This window comes from Salvelinus alpinus, chromosome 17, assembly GCF_045679555.1.
Source record: "Salvelinus alpinus chromosome 17, SLU_Salpinus.1, whole genome shotgun sequence".
NCBI classification, from domain to species: Eukaryota; Metazoa; Chordata; class Actinopteri; order Salmoniformes; family Salmonidae; genus Salvelinus; species Salvelinus alpinus.
The window spans coordinates 19629995-19645870 of record NC_092102.1 but is presented as its reverse complement, the minus strand read 5'-3'; the positions used below and the strand labels follow the sequence as shown (position 1 = coordinate 19645870).

General features: G+C 40.4%; 2 protein-coding genes across 10 annotated transcripts; one reads left to right on the top strand and one right to left on the bottom strand.

Moving 5' to 3' along the window:
- Positions 1 to 828: 828 nt before the first annotated feature.
- dazap2 (DAZ associated protein 2) lies at positions 829 to 4378 on the bottom strand. Of its 2 annotated transcripts, none has more exons than XM_071347779.1 (4): positions 4209 to 4378; positions 3492 to 3610; positions 3119 to 3361; positions 829 to 2745 (listed from the first exon to the last, which is right to left on the bottom strand). In XM_071347779.1, exons 1-4 carry the CDS (start codon positions 4219 to 4221, stop codon positions 2617 to 2619), a joined length of 504 nt encoding a protein of 167 aa, XP_071203880.1. In that variant the 5' UTR covers positions 4222 to 4378; the 3' UTR covers positions 829 to 2616. The 2 variants fall into 2 exon arrangements, with proteins under 2 accessions (XP_071203880.1, XP_071203881.1); XM_071347780.1 differs by having other exon boundaries at positions 4016 to 4373.
- Positions 4379 to 5439: 1061 nt separating this feature from the next.
- Positions 5440 to 14836, top strand: pou6f1 (POU class 6 homeobox 1). 8 transcript variants are annotated; one of them, XM_071347774.1, is made up of 11 exons: positions 5440 to 5796; positions 6938 to 7033; positions 8145 to 8358; positions 8492 to 8637; positions 8759 to 8999; positions 9143 to 9351; positions 10834 to 10992; positions 11239 to 11481; positions 11655 to 11790; positions 11983 to 12151; positions 12450 to 14836. In XM_071347774.1, exons 2-11 carry the CDS (start codon positions 6980 to 6982, stop codon positions 12796 to 12798), a joined length of 1920 nt encoding a protein of 639 aa, XP_071203875.1. In that variant the 5' UTR covers positions 5440 to 5796; positions 6938 to 6979; the 3' UTR covers positions 12799 to 14836. The 8 variants fall into 8 exon arrangements, with proteins under 8 accessions (XP_071203875.1, XP_071203873.1, XP_071203876.1 ...); XM_071347772.1 differs by having other exon boundaries at positions 6919 to 7033; positions 9140 to 9351; XM_071347775.1 differs by having other exon boundaries at positions 5441 to 5796; positions 8145 to 8331; positions 9140 to 9351.
- Positions 14837 to 15876: the final 1040 nt, after the last annotated feature.

The following is a 15876-nucleotide window of genomic DNA, read 5'->3' as shown; positions in this document are numbered from 1 at the left end:
CGGAACAGGTAGTATTTCAACTGTCCAAAATATATTTTACTCTATAAAAAAACATGAAGTGCACCAAAGTTCCTTTGCAAAGAGTTCTTTCTTCCCGACGCATGTTTCAGCAAACCAAAGTGACTCATCTCCTTAATCTTAAAAGAAAGTGTACCATAGACCATCAAGTCACTTTCATACATTTGTTAAGAGAATCCCTGAACAATAAATGTCCATAAATCCTTTGTTTACTCCACACTGGCTGTGGTTGGCATGGCATCTACTGGTAAGCATTACAGTACATCATATTGCTGGGTCTAAGCCACCATTACGTTGCTACATTAAACAATAGCCAGGTCTTGGACAGAAAGAAAACAAAAAAAATTAGCATTTGAAGGAATATATTTTTGTGTTTACATTTTGAAAGCGGTGACAGTTTTTAAACGGTATGAAGCATCAGCGTGTATTTGGGAATGGGATACACATTTACAGCTGCGCAAAATATGAGTAACATGATAACCATGTTTGGAATGGTGGCTGGTCATGTGATCAGTGTTACCAAGAACAGATGCAGTCTGATAATACATGTGCAAACAGGTCGCATGCTTGGCTAGCAGTTTACCAGACAGCTGGTCAACTGACCAAAGTGACCTGGAATTCACATTTCAGTGAAGACTACATCTGTTTCCATGAGGGCTACAACTATCAAATCTAGTCTATTATGTCAGATACCCAGTGACATTAATTTATATCCGAACAGGAGGAAAAATAAAAACCTCAAGGAATCATGTTTCAACCAAAATATCAAATTATTGTATGCAGACATGGTCTCACAAACTAGATCAAACCTAGTGTTAGATATTTATTAAAGTTTATACAGTAGTTTAATTAGCAGCACAAGTGTATTGGAAAATAAACTGTGTCAACAGTTGTAAGCTCCACTGATGCAATGCATATTTTTATTTATAAGAAAATGTTCAGAAATAATGTGGCTTAACACTATATTAAACAAATTGGGAACCATAAGCAAGTGATTTTCTGCAGTCCTAAAACATTTAGGAACACCCCCCTTTTGGAGTGAAAGTACATTTAAATGAATTCTAAAAAAGTTGGACAGGAAAGAATAACATGCATAGCACTGTATTTGCAGGTTATTAGCATTTGTACTAAAAACAAGTAGCAAAATCTATTTCCAGCAGTGCACATAAATTAATGCTTGTGGTATTTCTATAAAAATTAGCAATGATACATCTTTACAAAAATCAAAATTGTACAGAGCAAAAGTGCAAAAAAGCATGCAGAACCACCTAGTCACATTCACATTAAACATTTAAGCACCCCATTAAAAAATACAGCAACAGCAATGCCAGATCGAAGGTCTTTAAGCACCATCAAACTCATCACTGCATCCTTAAATCTGATGTTTGCTTTTCAAAATGTGCCATATTTCAATTACTATAATTATAAGTCACAACCAAACATTTACTAGTGCAGTCTAGACCATTTCTTTGGTACAACCAGCTAATTGGTTATACTAACATTAACTAATAATTAATTCAAACAAATCACTAAGATGTGCCCGAAAGTGATAAATATTTAAAGTAAACAAACCGGTTACATTGTAATTGAACCCTCACAGTCCTTATAATGAAGGATTAAAGTAAAGTGTTTAACTCTTAATAACCTCCTGATCTTAGATGATTCTCGTTTACATGACAGTGCTTGTAAGTGTTTAAGAACAGGTGGGTGTCATTTTTTTACTTAAGGAAACCAAACACTGGGATGATGTACAAGTCTGGGTATCCGATTTAGGAGGAAAAAAACTAAAACGGCAAAAATTAAAACCAATAACTGCACAAATGTAAAGCCAACCAACCCTTTCGACGATCCAAATCTCAACTTCATTATAAGTATTTTAAGTTAATTTGCTTTTATTTAAGTGACGGTGCTCTTTGGGACGCCGATTATGTTCATCTACGGTTGCCCAAGAAGGTACAGTAAACCACCATGGCATGTTATAATCTGGTAATCATTTTGTGATCCATTCTTGTTTGGGTTCTTGTTGTTTAACATACCAGTATTCTATTATACTACAGCACGCGTCTATTTGATCCGATTGAAATTCATCCAGTGGTCGCAGAAACTGATTTTAGATAGGCCAACTGGGCCTATTCTACATGCCATGCAACGGCGAAAACTAAAGTATATATGATGCTCTACTTGGATCAGTAGCACTCTTTGTGAGGAAGACATTAGGCCAAGTCCAACGAGTGTTTATAAACATGAACATTAGTTATCAAGTACAAAATGGTGACAGTGTTAAGAGTGTAGATTGATGTCATGCATTAAAAAATAAAATATAACCAGTAACATGTGAAATGTGTTTTGACCGAAGACAGCAGCACTATACTTGTAAGGTCAGGGAACCAGTTCAGCAGCCCAAATTATGAATCAGTAATTAGAACTGTTTTGCTTCCAAAGTGGAGTACTGCACCTTTTATCAGGGCTTTAAAATATTACATTCCGTTAGATGATATCAGTATCCCCGAAAGGGGTTGGTGGATGGGACAGGAGAGGGCGTCATCATTTTGAATGAGGGAGAGGAGTAAGGGGAGAGGTTGCGGAAAACACTGGCTGTTACCAGATGGTGTACCCGCCATTGGAGCCACCCACGAAGAAGTTGTTCTTGCGCTGTGTCATCATGACGTTGGCACCCTGCATGGCGGCCAGCTGAGCTGCATTAGGCATGTGGCCAGGAGGTGGGGGCTGTGATGCGTTTAGGTGAGGGGGAAGAAATAGTCACATACATGAGTAACTTTACCAATATGTGTTAATCAATTACACAGGATATATATTTGGCTCCAGCACAATATGAACATTGATTTATGATATAACCACATGACATTGTGTAACATATAGGCCTGGGGTGTCAAACTCAATTCCTGGAAGGCTGAGTGTTGGCAGGTTTTCGCCCCTCCCTTGTACGTATTAAGGTAATTGATTACTTCCCCTCATCAGGTTGTCTAGGTCTTAATTGGACACGTATTAAAAGGAAATAACAAAAACCAGCAAATTCACTGTCTTCCAGGAATTGATTTTGACACCCCAGATATAGCCTAGGCATTTTGAGGATACTCACCGGGATGGAAGCACTGTTGCTTTGACCAAAGCGAGCACCAGCATCATATCCTCCCTCCAATAGCACAGTGGAGCCAGGGGGATACATGGCTCCCATGGGGTAGTACGCCATGGGGACGTTGTGGCCCATTGGTCCAACAGCCATGGACTGGGGCAGTTGCATGTACATCTGAGTGCCAGGGTACTGAGACATTTGCTGTAGCTGGCCAGCCTGAGATGGGTGCACATACCTGGGCTGATAGATCTTTGGCGTAATGGAGAACATATGAAAAGGGGAGAGTTAGAGACAGTCGGTCAGTGCGTTTGTATTGATATGATTGGGAATACTCTTCACGAAAGTAGATAACATGTTTATTCCAAGTATAAATGGCTACCTCAGAGTATGCAGGTGGGGCGTCTGAATAAGGTGGTGCCTGGGGAGACACTTGCATAGCAGGTGGGTAGATGGGTGCACTACTCTGCTGAGGGTACACAGCTTGCTGGGGATAGGAACCTGTGATACACAAAACAATATTCTACTATTATCAATACGCACACTTGCTTTGTTTTACTCAATCATCACACAATAGCAAAACATTATTGAGGGCTAACGTAGTTTGTTAATCTACTACCGACCGGTCTAATTAAATAAACGTATAGGTAGCTAACATAACATGCAGAAAATACTTAATTCATCAATCATGATTACAGTTAGCTAGCTAAGTTAATATTGTCACAACAAAACACTTACCCAACTGACAAAATAGTGACTATGACAAGTCCTAGAGCTAATTGCAAAAGCTAACTGGATAGTGGTATTGAGGTCAGAGTACACGGCTACAAGCTAAATAGCATGTAGTAACTACAGCAAGCCTTCTAACGTTACGTATTGGGTAACATTAGCTAGCCGGCTACTTACATGTCGACTCCATCACGATTTAGACAGCAGTATCTACCTTAGTGGTTGGGCTAATTTATAATGAAAAGGAAAATACGTCGGTCAAGTAAACATTTTAGTGTCGCTTGTTAGCTGGCTAACTAACCCTTAGCCGCTGTTGTTAGATACCTAGCATGTTAGCTAATACAATGGTTGTGGACGTTAGCTAAATTACCTTTGTTGTTCATTGTCCTGAATTAGTGTGTAGTTTAATGCGTCGAATACAATTATTCTGAAGTTAAAAGTATTTTATATAAGGACCGTTTGAATACTAAAAATTGAGATTACAGTTCAGAGTTACGTGACCGTTCACTTCCTTGTTTTTGTCTAGATTTGTGTTGTGATGGTTGATGCAATTACGTCATATGTACTTAGCCACTCCCATTCTAGGGGTGAAAGTGCGTGCGCTGTGTAAGTTTTTACATTACCTTACTGGTTCAATTTACTTTGTAGTTTTCTTTATATTTAATAAATGTTCCATGGCATTGAATGGGCACTGAAGGTGATCAACCAGACCTAGATATAAACTGTTGAATAACATTCAAGATAATTAAAATTAATATATTTGCTTTACGTTTCCGGCTGTTTATTCGGCTAGTCTTCAAATACTTCCTAGTCTAATAACCTATTTGACGTTGATCATTATAAAAAATAATTGGTTGCTTTTCTGATCCATAAGAAAACAATTGGGGTTACCTCACCACATCATCACTAAGGCGCACCAGGGTGATGATATGGAGGATGATATAGCAATTTGATTCAAAATCTTTTCATACACTATTCTGATCATTAAGTGACAGTTAGTAAATTCTTGGCAGGAATATTTCAGCTTCGATGATAGAGGACATTGTGATTGAACAGACAGTAGAGAGCACTTGCCATGGGGCTAATTAAAGATTCAAAAATCTCAGCTCTCCCTTTGAGCTCCATGGCAATGCACTACAAATGCATGCAAATGCCAGTGTCTGCCAGCTGGCAAGAAAAATAGAGCGAAAACACACCAAGGTCTATTCCTCCAAGAGAAATGCAGTGAAATATGGTGCTCAGCATAGTAGGTCATATATAATCAATCAATACTCTATACCAATGGTACATGTGATTTGTGACAACAGGTTACAATTATCTAATGAAAACAGAAATCCTTAGTATTTAGGGAAACAATTTATGCTCATGGGTGTGCCCCATCTGTCCAATGAAGTAATTACTTCTGGACAGTATTTCTAGACCAGAGGACCCTTTTTGACCTCCTGGGGGAAAAGTTCCACGTAGTCTCTTTGCTGCTACATTATATTCTGTACCACAGATAAAAAAATATAATTTAAAAAGCCAACGTGCTAAAAAACTATACTTTTAAAGATGCACTTTCCCTTTAAGGCAGCCATGGCTCCTCTCAAGTCGAGGCCGACATTTTTCAATGCAAGATATCCCTTGCATAAATTATGTTCATGACGTAGGGCAAAAGGCCAGATTTGTTGTAATATTGGTGGTATTTTCCATTGGTCTTTACAGCAGAAGTCGATTTTAGATGGTGTCTTGAGGAATATAGGTCATCTGAATTGTAGTACCGAAGGGACCGTCATTAAATATTAAGAAAGAAAGGATCTTCACGTTGCCAACCCTCCTTATCAATGCAAATGCCTCTTGTGTGCAGCCATAGCGCCTATCTGGAGCGGTGATATGCATTTTTTATTATATGTGACTAAAACAAACTGTGGCAAAGATTTTTAAAAGAGGAGAACCTCAGAAAATAAGACACATTTACGGTAAGTTGCTTTGCTTTGCTTTCAGATTAAGACTTCCATCCGCTATAGCGCGACGAAATGGCGAGAGGAAATTCGTTTTTTTGTTAATATGCAATGCTCTTAATTAGCATAATTTATATATTTATGATAAAGAGAGGGAAATACATAAAATTCAGACCCCAGGCATTGAATAGCGGGTGGTTTTTGTCGCGGCATATTTTATGGGTAACATCGTGTCCTCAAATAAGTATATGGCGATACTTTTATTGCGGCTAGATTGGGGGTGGTGTACGGGGATCATCACCTGCTGAAGTTCTGATAGATCTATAACTTCTGTGTTGAAGTGTGCTGCGCAACACTGATCTTTTTGATGTTACGTTAAAATATTTGATAATTGAATAGTCATTTTTCAGCTGTTATCATTCTAGAAAGCTAGTTGTTTTGGGCGGACATACTGTAGGAGGGCCTCTCTTCTAGGGCTAGGCCACCTATTATCAAGAAGCTGCCTATTCTTGGTGCATTATTCATATGTTTAATTTGACACAGACTGCCTTTATGAAAAATCAAGTCATAAAGTATATTATTACTGTGTGTGTGTGCACCCCTGTAGTCCCCAGTACACGTAGGCCTACACTGTGTCCAGACTAAATCTCCTAGTTGTGACTTCTATTTCTAGTGCTGTCACTTTTGAAGCATCATATGGTTAGTTGTTTTTATACTCTTTAACTTACGAATGGGCAACTTTGATGGGGGTGGGGGCCACAAAAAATTGGAACTCATCATGAGGGGCCACAGTGGCTAGCGGGTCTGTGTACCGACATCCATACACATGCCGGCAGGGCCTTTTTGGGGCCCGAAGCTAAATATCCTAACTCAACAGTAAGTTGAGACCCCGACTGTCTCCCCACCCCCAACCCAAAATAAATATACATACAGTACCAGTCAAAAGTTTGGACAAACCTACTCATTCAAGTGTTTTTCTTTATTTTTACTATTTCATACATTGTAGAATAATAGTGAAGATATCAAAACTATGACATAACACATATGGATTTATGTAGTTACCAAAAAAGTGTTAAACAAATCAAAATCTATTTTATATTTGAGATTCCTCAAAGTAGCCACCCTTTGATTTGATGACAGCTTCTTTCTCCTTTCTTAGAATGTCAAGACAGTGACTGCTTGGTGGTGAGATTACTGAACCATGGACCTTCAGGATCTCCCTGCTGCTGACACACCCCTCACTGTCAATGAACAGGTACCACTAACCTCAATGTCAACACTACCTGATATCACGTTAGTAACACACCCCTGCCCAACTTTAAAAATCTGTGTTGCCTCTCCTTCATAGTCCTCTGTCATAAGCTGTTGCCGCCTCCATGTCACCATGTATTAACCCCACACGGTCATCTTGAGGTTGATATACTGTATGTTCACTCCGGCTGTGTCCTTTACACTCATAGTCAGCAAACTAAAGCAATTTATATTTTTTTGTTACGAGGGGAGCTCTCAGAAAGCATTGCTTGAGATGCTTGTTGGCTGATGCTCTTTGTTGTAGTTTTGTTGTACTGATGTTTTTTTTCTCCATTTGTGGGCTTTTGTCTTGGTTCATTGTGTCCTAACGTGTGTGTGCTTGGCCTCTCTGTTGTTCTCCTTAGCCATTCACTGTCTGACTGCAGACATTTTTCAGCCATTAGGTTCCTGCACATTGAAATTCCTTACCAAAAACAACCAGGTATGATTTCAGTCTCTCTGTCTGCACCTTGCCCTCCAGCTCAGGTTTTCTGTGCCTCTCCTTTACATCTTTCATGGCTGCATCCACGCATGTATCATGTCTTTGCTTTGTTATATTTACTAATAATATACAATTTGGATTATTAGTATAAGGAAATGGATAGGGAGTAGCTGACCACCATTGTTGACAAAAACGATGACAGGTTATGCTCCTATGGCATGGTTTTGCACGTGTAAACTCATGTTCTGTTCTACAAGTAACCAATAGACATTGTCCTCTACCTGGGTTGTCTCAGTAGATAGAGACCGACTGGTATGGCAACATCTGATCATTTGAATGGAGTAACACTGAGCCTAGCCTGGATGTATATGCCTTATAATTATATTATTACTACATAATGAAAAATATTCCTGGTCATGGCTCAGAGCATGAGTCATTTATTGTGTAGTTGCGTGACTTGTGCTTGTATTCCAATTAAGCTTATCTCAGCAGGAGTGCTGATCTTCGACCAGGCCTCTCATTTCCATGTAGTCTTATTCATATGATCTAAAAGGCGAAACTGATCCTAGATCAGCACCCCTACTCTGAGACACTTTTTAAAATATGAGCCCTGGTCTTGTGTTCTGCTGCACAGGTGATAGTGATGTCTGGTCATGAGACGATCCGTGTTCTGGAAGTGGAGGTAGATCAAGCCTCTCTTCCATCCTCAATGCCTGATGGGAGGACTGATTCGGGGGGTGAGGATGTGAGTAATCAGGCTAAGCAACCTGAGGCAGGAACACAGGACAGCCCGCCAGCACCCCACAACACTGGGGGAGTAGGTGAGCCCTTTGTAGGATACCGATACGGTAGGTTAGACTCCATGCAATACAGGTTAAACGGCATCTTGTTTAATGCTGCTGTGTAAAAATGTTTTAAGAGTGATGTGTGGTATGTGCTGATGGTAGACAAACACAGTGTGTTCTCTCTCTGTGCTGTCAGTGCTGGGGGACCAGGTGGTGGCTGTCGATTCTGCAGCCTCTGCTGTCCAGACTCTTGCTCAGACTGCAGTTCCCATCAGTGTCTCCCTGTCGCAACCACAGGCCACCATGCCCATCACTGTGCAGAGCTTGCAGGGCTGTCAACAGGTGAGAACAATTAAACAAACAAAATAATTGTGTCATGTGTGGTTCCTTCATCTGCCAATAATTTTGATCCTATTTATTTCTCACCCCTCTTCCTAATAAACCCCATCCTCCTTCCCTGTAGGTCCTGACCCAGGATGGTCTGGCCACTCTGATGACAGGGATGATGGCCCAGACAGGCTCCCTGGGCCAGCCCCTGCTCATCCCCCTCAGCATGGCAGGGTCCATGGGGGGCCAAGGCCTGGCTGTCCTCACCTTCCCCACCAGCAACGTAGCCACACTCCCTGGCCTTTCAGCTGCCAGCCAGTCCGGAGGCCTCCTCAAACTACCCTTTGCCGGCTTGCAAGGCTTACAAGGCTTGCAAAGTAAGACGGCAGAGATACACACTTCACAGAATGTGAATCTCTGCATTAATCCACATTGAATCAACAGTCAATAGTTTTTTGGCTACCACATGGGGGACAGTGATGCTTTATCTGTATGTGTTTGGGTTCTTCTTTCCCAGCAGCCACTGTGCTAAACCCTGTCCAGACCCAGCAGGCGGTTTTCCAGTCTCAGACAGCATCACTACAGCAGGTCCAGGCAGCTATGCAGCAGGCTCAGCAGAACACGCAGGTGGCTGCAGCACAACTGACCCAGGCCATGCCGTCCGTCTCTCAGCCCAGTGTGTCTGTGTCAACACTCCAGTCTGCAGGCCTCTCCATCAACCCTGCCATTGTAAGAATGTGTTTCTGTATTGTCGTGTATGTGAGTTAACCCTTTACACTCGTGGAAATTGGCCTACAGCATATGGATGGGGCTAAATTGAAATGTTTCTTAGAGAATAAATATGAAAAGTGTGGGAACAATTTGGAGACAATGGGACAATTATTAGACCTAAGTTGAGGACACAACAGTTCACCTGACACAAGACTGAATTCAAACATTACACTGGTCATTTTATGTGTATTTCCTATGTAATTTCAATGCACTTTCAGGACTCTAAGAAGAGTCTTCAACAATAAGGTGCTTTTTTTAATCTCTCCTAGCTGTGGCTTTGAGGAACTAGAGCAAGCACACTTGAACACAACACTGCATCCCTGCCATTACCGTTGTTGTTTACACAATCCAAAGACAGCCTATTGTAAATCGCAGTCTGGGTCAGGTGGGCATCATTTGAAAGCTTGTTCTATTGCCAACATGACTGAGTTATAAAATACGATCTTACAGTGTAAGGCTTTCACAGGGCAATTCAGAGAAATGGATGGTAATTTTGGTGCGCATAGAAAGGAGTCGTATGCATTCAGGTGCGTGTTCTGCAGCAAATATTCTTCACAATAGACTAACAGGATCATTCTATTCAGAACAACCCAGGGTATGACACCATGTCATCTTGTAACTGTACATCAAACATAACAGTTGTCACTGTATATGACATGAGTTTTACACTCTTAGAAGAAAAGGTGCTATATGAAATTTTAAAGGGTTATTCGGCTGTCCCCCTAGGAGAACCCTTTGAATAACCCTTTTTGGTTGCAGGTGGAACCTATATTGTAGATCTCTTTCTACAGAGGGATCTACATGGAACCCAAAAGGGTTCTATCTGGAACCAATGAGGGTTCTCCTCATTGGTTCATCAAACTGTTTTGGAACCCATTTTTCTAAGAGTGTATGATATGAAAATGTGAAGCGCTCATTTGGACTCATGGGTGTTTGGCTTGCTTGTATGACATCAAAGTGGTATTTATTATAATCCTCAATGTCTCATCTTTCAAAATGCATTGAGTCCTCTTAATTTACAGCATTTCCCCAAAAATGTGTAAAAGTTGCCCAATTAGCGGTAGGATGGGGGCAACTTCTTGTCGCAAGTTCAAAACGGCTTTCAAAACCCATATAGGGCTGTGAAGCGCAGAGCCTGAACTCTGACGTAATTTATAGCATGTTACTGTACAGCTACTGCATTATAATTTAGGCGCTTGTCAGTGCCCAAATCTGCCATTTACAACCTGTATACAGGTACGCGTGTAAAGGGTTAACGTGAAGTGCGTGTATTTGTTTTTCTGACCTACACGTGTGTTTTGGATTGCTGATCAGCAAGCCATGTTTTTTACTTTAAAGGTTGTATAACTTGAGCAGATGGTTTAAAATGTCCTTGTTGTTCATCCACACTGTTGAATATATTGTACCTTGTATTCAAAATTATGACATTATCGATAGTAGAACAATATGTTCTGGATGCCTCCGTTTCTCTCCTCTCAGATCAGTGCTGCGTCTCTAGGGGCTCAGCCTCAGTTCATCAGCTCCCTCACTTCCACTCCCATCATCACCAGTGCCATGTCTGGAATCACCAGCCAGATCATCACCAACGCACAGGGACAGGTGGGTTATAGTGCAAACATAACCACCAAGCAAACATACTCACTATTTTTCAAGGATCAAAATAACAATCACACAATTTCAACTAATGTGTTATGACTGTTATTATAGATTTATAAACTTGTATTTATTTTAAAGTTTATAGTATTATGATAATCAGTTAATAAAGAACTTATCAAATATTTATAAATTATTTTGTATAGTGTTACTAAAAAATACATTCCCTAATTCTCTAAATGTGGCATCCAGGTGATTGGAACCATCCCCCTGATGCTGAACCCTGCCTCACTGACAGGAGGGGCTGCTACTCAGGCTCTGAATCTCCAGGGCTTTCAAGGCCTGCAGGTTCAGACAGTCCAGCCACAGCTGGTTCTGAACAACCAGGGCCAGATCATTGCTACCATAGGAAATGGACCTGCTACAGTCCCCACTTCTGCTGCTGTTATTCCCAAGCATAATGTTCCTGTGCCATTCTCGAAGCCCAGCACCCAGGTACCCCTCTCCACCAATTTTGACCTAATGAGTGCTCCATCAGAATGTCAGAAAAATTGGAAATGCTGTTTTTATGTGGTGTTGGTTGAAATTGGTTTAATGTGAGAATGGTGAGTCTTTTTCGTCTTTTGGATGTTACCATTAATCCATTGCTGACAGAAATTTCCCCTCAGGCTCAGGTAACAACTGTTACGCAATCACCTGTGGTCATCGCCCCACAACCATTTGCAATGAAGACAGTCACTCCAATCTCCTCCTCAGTCCCGATCACCTGTGGAGACACACCCACCGTGGGCCAGCTCGTCAGCAGTACGTGGTTCACATTATTATTTATTTTTTATGAATTAAATCCTATATTTAACCAGGGAAGTCACATTGAGGTTTACATATTTTTCAAGTGAACCCGGCCAAGGAAAAGCAGCAGCTTCTCTCGAAACATAAAAATATCGACCTACCTACTTGTAAAAAATATCTATCTGCTTTGTCTATTCCCATTTTTAGAGCCACAGCAAGGGTGCACAGATGAAGAGGGCATTAATCTGGAAGAGATTCGAGAGTTTGCCAAGAACTTCAAGATCCGCCGGCTGTCCCTGGGGCTGACGCAGACACAAGTGGGACAGGCCCTCACGGCTACAGAGGGCCCGGCCTACAGCCAGTCTGCCATCTGCAGGTAAACTCCTCTGGTCTACTGGGTGGGGGTGGTTGCAGGCATCACAGTAGAAGGTTTCTGAAATCCATTCTATCAAATATGATAAATAGTGTACGTTGGTGTGCTATGGACATTGTAGTTCAAGGGTTATATTTTGAAAGTGTTGAAACTATAGTAGGAATGTTACAGGATAGTAGCTCTGACACTTAAATAAAGATGAACTGGGGTTCAGGTATTATTTGAAAGAGTAGATGTGGGGTTCAATCTGGTTGATCAGAGGCTACTGTGTTATTAGTTTATAAGTTGTTGCTTCTTGCAGGTTTGAGAAGCTGGACATTACACCCAAGAGTGCTCAGAAACTGAAGCCCGTGCTGGAGCGGTGGCTGGCCGAAGCAGAACTATGGAACCAAAAGGGTCAGCAGAATTTGATGGAATTTGTGGGTGGTGAGCCGTCCAAGAAACGCAAGCGTCGCACCAGCTTCACCCCGCAAGCCATCGAGGTGCTCAACACCTACTTTGAGAAGAATGCCCTGCCAACGGGCCAGGAGATTACGGAAATCGCTAAGGAGCTCAACTACGACCGTGAGGTTGTCCGTGTATGGTTCTGCAACAGGCGGCAGACACTGAAAAACACCAGCAAGATCAATGTGTTTCAAGTTCAGCCTTAAGCCTGTGCAGTAAGCGGCCGTTGACTAGTAGGAAACTTGGAAGGACAGCATAATCAGCTCAAGAAAAACGTTTTGTAAAGACCGTAACACAGTCAACCTTAGTAAGTAAAAAATTATATGGACTTTGGGAAGGAAAAGGACACTGAATGACACTTGAACTGAGTCTTACTATATGGACATCGAAGACTCAGTTATCTCCTTTTGTTTTGATGTGTGGGGGAGTGAAAGAAAGACATTGCATGTGAAACGTGATTGGGTTAATGTTCACAGACCCTCTATTGTCAGTTTGACAACCTCTTGTTTCATTTATTGATATATCATGCCATTTGTAAAGCAATGGCTCGAATTTTGATACACCTGGTTTTATACACTTACCATACAGTTTTGTAAGTGGCTGTCTAAGAATTTTATAGCAATGGCCTCGAAAGATATTGGCTTACAGTTGTACAACATCCAATCAAGCTGTTCTGATATTATGCGGGTGCCACCAAAAATATAGGTTTGGAACTGGTACGTACAATATTTGTGCGTCTAACTTTCTCACTCATCATTATTCACGATTCATTCAGGATTATCCGTAATCATGGTAGAAGTGTTTAGAAACATATTATTTTCTTATTTACAATAACAGTTACTCCAAAATGAAACAATACATTATTTACCATTAATTTCTATTTGGCATAAAATAATCTGAAACACAACCAAAACATAAACAGCAAATGCATCCAAAAGCAATGCCCCTTAGTTTACCATAGTGAAGGTTGTCATTTTGGATTAGTTCATCTATAAAGCCACACATATATTATTTCAAATAGTTAACAGATGTCAGCCCTGCATGGTCCATCAGCAGACGTCACACAATGAAGAGTTTAAAACATTGCCTGTCTCAATTGAGTCAGGGGTCAGTGTGGTTGAATGTGTACTGTATATTGAGAATACTTACATGACAAAAATAATTATCTGATTAATCAAATTGATTGAATAATAAAACTTGACTATGTGAATTAATTGATTCATAGGTTGTAGTTTTTGATTGTTATTATTAATGTATATGAAATATCGATTCTTAGCTAAAAGGAATGGTATTTTAGGGACAAACAAAATTGAAGAAACTAATGGCTTCCCTGCTCTTTTCTATAACCTCGTAATTGTTTGCACTTTAGAGATAACTTATCTCAAACAAGATAACTAATGAACAGCCTTGATTGCAGATGAGTGCAGTCAACTGCAATGGAAAGGATACAGCTTTGTAGGCTGGCAAAAGATAAATTAAGTGTATTACATTTGGAAATCTATAATGTTTATTGTTCTAGAAAATGTTGAGTCTTCATTGGTTTTTATGTCTGGTCTATCCAACATATTTGAAAATGTAGCAAATGACAATTGGTTACCCAGCATATTTAAGTGGTTGATAATGTTTTGCTTGACATACATACGCTAACAATTTTTAATGGTCAAACTTCTATGCGTAATGAGCATCAATTTTGTAAGGTTATCTTAAGCCAGTATGGTACATGACCGAATGAGAATAAACTACAATACTTGGTCCTTTGTGGTCCCAAATGAATATCATTCATATTCTGATGTTTGTCTATGTCTGTGATATGCCATGCTGAACCATGTAATTCATTTGTTCCCCATAATTGCCTTTTAAGATTGATATTATGTTTTCAGAGAGGAAGAAAATAACTGCTATATGAATCATGTGTTATGTTACACAACTGCCATTTCCGAGGTAGCTATAACCTAAAATGTTTTTTAGGATTCTCCCCAGTGAATTGTCTTTTGTCTGAATAATTTAGAGATGACAGAATGCAAATGCAAATCGAATGTCAACACAGTTTAATAGTGTAGTTTTCAGATTTTAACTATATCACACATTTTGTTGATGTTGGGCATAACAAATATTATTTACACTTGTTGTATAAGGTGTGCAGTATAGAACCAGCAATACATCTGAATAGATGAGGTCATGAGAGTGACTTATGTGATTTTTGATCTGGGCATTCTCTGCCAAATAAAGGCTTACTGAACACTGTCTGGGTCTTTTATTGTCTTGACTTGTGACTTAAAAAAATAGGTCTAAATCACACAATAACAATCCCTTGTCCTTTCTCTAGACCTTAACCCCTTGCTTATGACATCTCTAGTAAAAATGATTTGTGGCTCTAGCCTTTCAAAGGGATTCTGTCATATTTCACACTTATCCAGTCTCTTCAGAGCCACAAATACCATAGAGAATGATAGAGGACTCTTCTTTGTATCTGTCTCATTATGGCGTCTGTGAGCACCAATGATGTGTATATAAACCAATGATCCACTCAACAAAAATATAAACGCAACATGTAAAGTGTTGGTCCTGTGTTTCATGAGCTGAAATAAAAGATCCCAGAAATGTTCCATATGCACAAAAAGCTTATTTCTCTCAAATTTTTGCACAAATTTGTTTATATCCCTGTGAGTGAGCGTTTCTCCTTTGCCAAGGTAATCCATCCACCTGACTGACAGGTGTGGCATATCAAGAAGTTGATACAAAAAGGGGCATGATAATTACATAGGTGCACCTTGTGCTGGGGATAATAAAAGGCCACTAAAATGTGCAGTTTTGTCACACAACACTGCCACAGATGTCTCATGTTGAGGGAGTGTGCAAATAGCATGCAGAGCAGTTGGCAGAGAATTTAATGTTAATTTCTCTACCATAAGCTGCCACCAACGTCATTTTAGAGAATTTGGCTGTACCTCCAACCGGCCTCACAACCGCAGACCACGAGTAACCACGCCAGCCCAGGACCTCCATATCCGGCTTCTTCGCCTGCGGGATGGTCTCAGACCAGCCACCCGACAGCTGATAAAACTGAAGAGTATTTCTGTCTGTAATAAAGCTCTTTTCAGGGGAAAAACTCACCCTGACTGGCTGGGCCTGGCTCCCCAGTTGGTGGGCCTGGCCCCCAAGTGGGTGAGCCTATGCCCTCCCAGGCCCATCCAGGGCCTAATGAATTCATTTAAATTGACTGATTTCCTTATAAGAACTGTAACTCAGTAAAATCATTGAAATTGTTGCATGTTGCGTTTATA

What these genes read in the sequence shown, in the direction of transcription:
- pou6f1 (XM_071347772.1), top strand. Translation starts at nt 6,980, where the DNA reads ATGGACCTTCAGGATCTCCCTGCTGCTGACACACCCCTCACTGTCAAT. An exon ending in GCTTGCAGGGCTGTCAACAG is followed by an intron (nt 8,638 to 8,758) that starts GTGAGAACAATT and finishes CCTTCCCTGTAG; the next exon opens with GTCCTGACCCAGGATGGTCT. An exon ending in AGCCAGTCTGCCATCTGCAG is followed by an intron (nt 12,152 to 12,449) that starts GTAAACTCCTCT and finishes TGCTTCTTGCAG; the next exon opens with GTTTGAGAAGCTGGACATTA.
- dazap2 (XM_071347779.1), bottom strand. An exon ending in CCCCACCTGCATACTCTGAG is followed by an intron (nt 3,362 to 3,491) that starts GTAGCCATTTAT and finishes ATTACGCCAAAG; the next exon opens with ATCTATCAGCCCAGGTATGT. An exon ending in GCAACAGTGCTTCCATCCCG is followed by an intron (nt 2,746 to 3,118) that starts GTGAGTATCCTC and finishes AACGCATCACAG; the next exon opens with CCCCCACCTCCTGGCCACAT.